This window comes from Morus notabilis, unplaced genomic scaffold (assembly GCF_000414095.1).
Source record: "Morus notabilis unplaced genomic scaffold, ASM41409v2 Scaffold2518, whole genome shotgun sequence".
Taxonomy (NCBI): Eukaryota; Viridiplantae; Streptophyta; class Magnoliopsida; order Rosales; family Moraceae; genus Morus; species Morus notabilis.
In genome coordinates this window covers 117,939-121,031 of record NW_010365048.1, presented here as the reverse complement: position 1 = coordinate 121,031, position 3,093 = coordinate 117,939, and the positions used below count along the sequence as shown (strand labels likewise).

Sequence of the window (3,093 nt, the reverse complement as noted above, 5' to 3'; positions counted from 1 at the left end):
ACATGACCAATCACATGCATGCTAGTCAAATACGACTTGTTGATGGATATAAAATCAACTTAGAAACTAGGTCGTTCTTTATATCTATCGATCATCTATATATACACACACACATATATATATATATATATAGAGGTGAGAATCTCCATAATCGATTTTCTATGGAAATGCATATAGATGTGTGTGTCTGTATGTATTATACGTACACACATGCACACACACGCACACAGACGTATGCATATATTATAAACGACACACATAAAATGGAAAAAGTTCATGGAATAGGGTATGGCCCGATTGCTTCAGAGATCGACAGATGTTGGATTCCATTAATGCTCAAAACGAATATAAGAGATTAATTACTATATATATAGATGCTGTATGAAAGGTAATATTTCTTTTCTTCTCTTTCTTTCTGGACTTGAATGTTTGAGCGTGCATATCTTTGAACTACGATCATGTTATCATGCTATTATTGAGATCTAAATGTATATATTTGTTGCATAAAATTTTACACCATCCTGACATCTTCACTAATTAATTAACTTTTGTTAACCCCTTCTTTTATTTTAAATTTCGCTTTATAGCTATTTGGTCAGAAGGCTGCTTCACTTTTCTCTTTCATTCTTTGTTTCTTATTCTTTTTTTTTTTGTCAGGCATTATAAACGATTGATACACACAGATGCACATTATAATATCATGACAAGAACTCTGAATTTATATTAAAAGATAAATACAACACTCTCTTCTTGAGCAGCAAACTCTTGATAACAAAATTAAAAAGCAAAGAAACAAACAAGACATGAAATGATTGCAAAAGGAAAAGAAAACTAAATTGAACCATAAAAAAAAAAAGCATATCTAAATGGATGATCCAAGGTTCCTCCCTTTCTCTCTCTCTCCTTCCTTACGAACTAGGGTGTATATATATGTGTATATTATATATCATGATACTTTCTAGTGATCATCATTAGAATTATAATCTCTTCTACTTCTGAAAGGATCTGATATTGTGGAAGAAGAAGAACCAAACTGCATGGGCAATCTCAGAAGCTCCTCTTGTTGTTGAGTAGATATCATTGAAACTTGAGGAAGATTATTATTATCTAACCTTTGATATTGTCCTCCATAAAAACTTTGTGGATCATTATAACTTACATTAGTAGTAGTACTATCTCCAGTACTCTGAATAAACTGACCATACTGAAAAGCTGTGTGATATTGATTAGGATATTGTGTAATTGGCGGATAATAAGGAGGATTTGTTGCACTATTGGCTGCGGAATCTTGATTAATGAGAATATTATTGGTGGTAGTACTGAAGTTACTATAACCTAATTCAGTACTAATACTAGGATTAGTAAAAGTTCCACCTTGAACTCTTTCTGGGAAGTTAAGCTTAGCTTTGCTTCCTTTGAACCTTAGGGCCGCTTCATCGTACGCCAGAGCTGCAGCCTCCGCCGTATCAAAAGTACCAAGCCATACTCTCGCCGCCTTCTGCGGATCGCGAATCTCCGCGGCCCCTTTGCCCCAAGGTCTTTGTCTCACTCCTCTGTAGTGTCTTCTAGTAATAGTACTCCTTTTGTTCCCTTCAACATGTAATGTGTACGTGTTCCAAAACGAATTTTATATGCATAACTTTGAACTCATCAGTCGTCCCTTAATAGGGTTAAATTATTTATATACATCAAATAATTTCAACAATTTAGTTTTAACTAGAAATTAATTGTGTCATTTAAATCCAAGGGACCAGATGATTTTATATATACCGATTGCGCCCTTCGTCCCTTTTATGCAAAATTAACGAGAAACAAATTGAGTAGTACTAGCAAGCAAGAATAAAAGACATAAATTTTGATGATTTCACAAAATAATTGACAAGTGAAACGTTAAAATTTCTTATGCAAATCATGAAGATATGTAAAGAAGATAAATTATATATAGAACTCATGTGAAAGACGCGTTTGACACCTATAACTTTATTGAATATTTAGGTCTGAAAGCAAATAAAAATGGGGCTGAGAAAAAGGAAAAAAAAATGATTCTGAAATTAAACAGAAGCAAATAGCTAAATAGAAATTAAAAACCCTAAATCCCATGAAAGAGATATGTGAATCATCATAGGAAATAATTAAGTTCAATGTTATAATTTATATATTCATTTCACGAACAAAGAAAAAGGGTTTTGGACAAGAAAGTTACACCAATAATTAAATTTTGATCGGATATACAGGATGTGTATAATTACCTTGATCTTCTTGGAGAGGCTGAGATTGATGGTGCTGCAGGGCCATGCTGGAATTATCGGTTGAAATTGAAGGGTTTCCATGCATTTGAAGAGGGTGAGATTGGTGTTGACCAACCATATGATCATTGCTACCCATAACTCTAGAAAGGGCTGAAACTATGGCAGACATGTCTTGTTGGGATCGCGCCGAGTAGACGGGAAAGAGGAGATGATCTTCGGCGGCCTCTTTCTCCTCCGATTCATGATGATCGGAAGGAAAGGGCCTCTTTCCATGTGCTCTTCGATCCAGTTTGTTAATTTGTTATTTACACCCTTTTGATACTCTAATAATGGTGTATTTTGCTTTGCTAGATGACCATGTTATGTAGGCATGCAATTGAACGTAACTAACCTTGTTATCTAAGATTAAAAAACAAGTTATCACCTTTTCTCCCAATAGATAGGTTTTGATACGATATGAAAGAAAGAGATGCAAGAACAGAAAAGATCGAGTAGTGAGGGAGGAATAGAAGGAAGATAGGGTTAATTTGCTACAAAATGTGTTTATATATCTATCCTGGCTAGTGTGAACATGTTGACTGAAAATGGCAAATGCAACATATTCCATATAGTTCTTTATTTCTTTATTTTCTATCTTTTTTCTCTATTTTATTCCATTTCTTTTCTTGAAGACACACACATAGGGACAGTTTAGAAAAGGTACAACAGTTAAAAATAAGTTTTCGTTAATTTTATTGGTGCCTTTAAGGTCTTTCTCAATTTGTATCCTAAACTTTAAAAACTCTCATTTTACCTTATTGATATTTTTTTTTCTTATTCGATCACAAAATTCTTTATAAAGGAA

The 3,093-nt window shown here is 33.5% G+C and overlaps 1 protein-coding gene across 1 annotated transcript; it reads right to left on the bottom strand.

Moving 5' to 3' along the window:
- Window positions 1–891: 891 nt before the first annotated feature.
- On the bottom strand, window positions 892–2,735 carry LOC21387489 (ethylene-responsive transcription factor ERF113). The gene is made up of 2 exons (XM_010107301.2): window positions 2,250–2,735; window positions 892–1,590 (listed from the first exon to the last, which is right to left on the bottom strand). The coding sequence occupies exons 1-2, from the start codon at window positions 2,416–2,418 to the stop codon at window positions 959–961; spliced, it is 801 nt and encodes a 266-aa protein (XP_010105603.1). The 5' UTR covers window positions 2,419–2,735; the 3' UTR covers window positions 892–958.
- Between the last annotated feature and the right edge of the window lie 358 nt (window positions 2,736–3,093).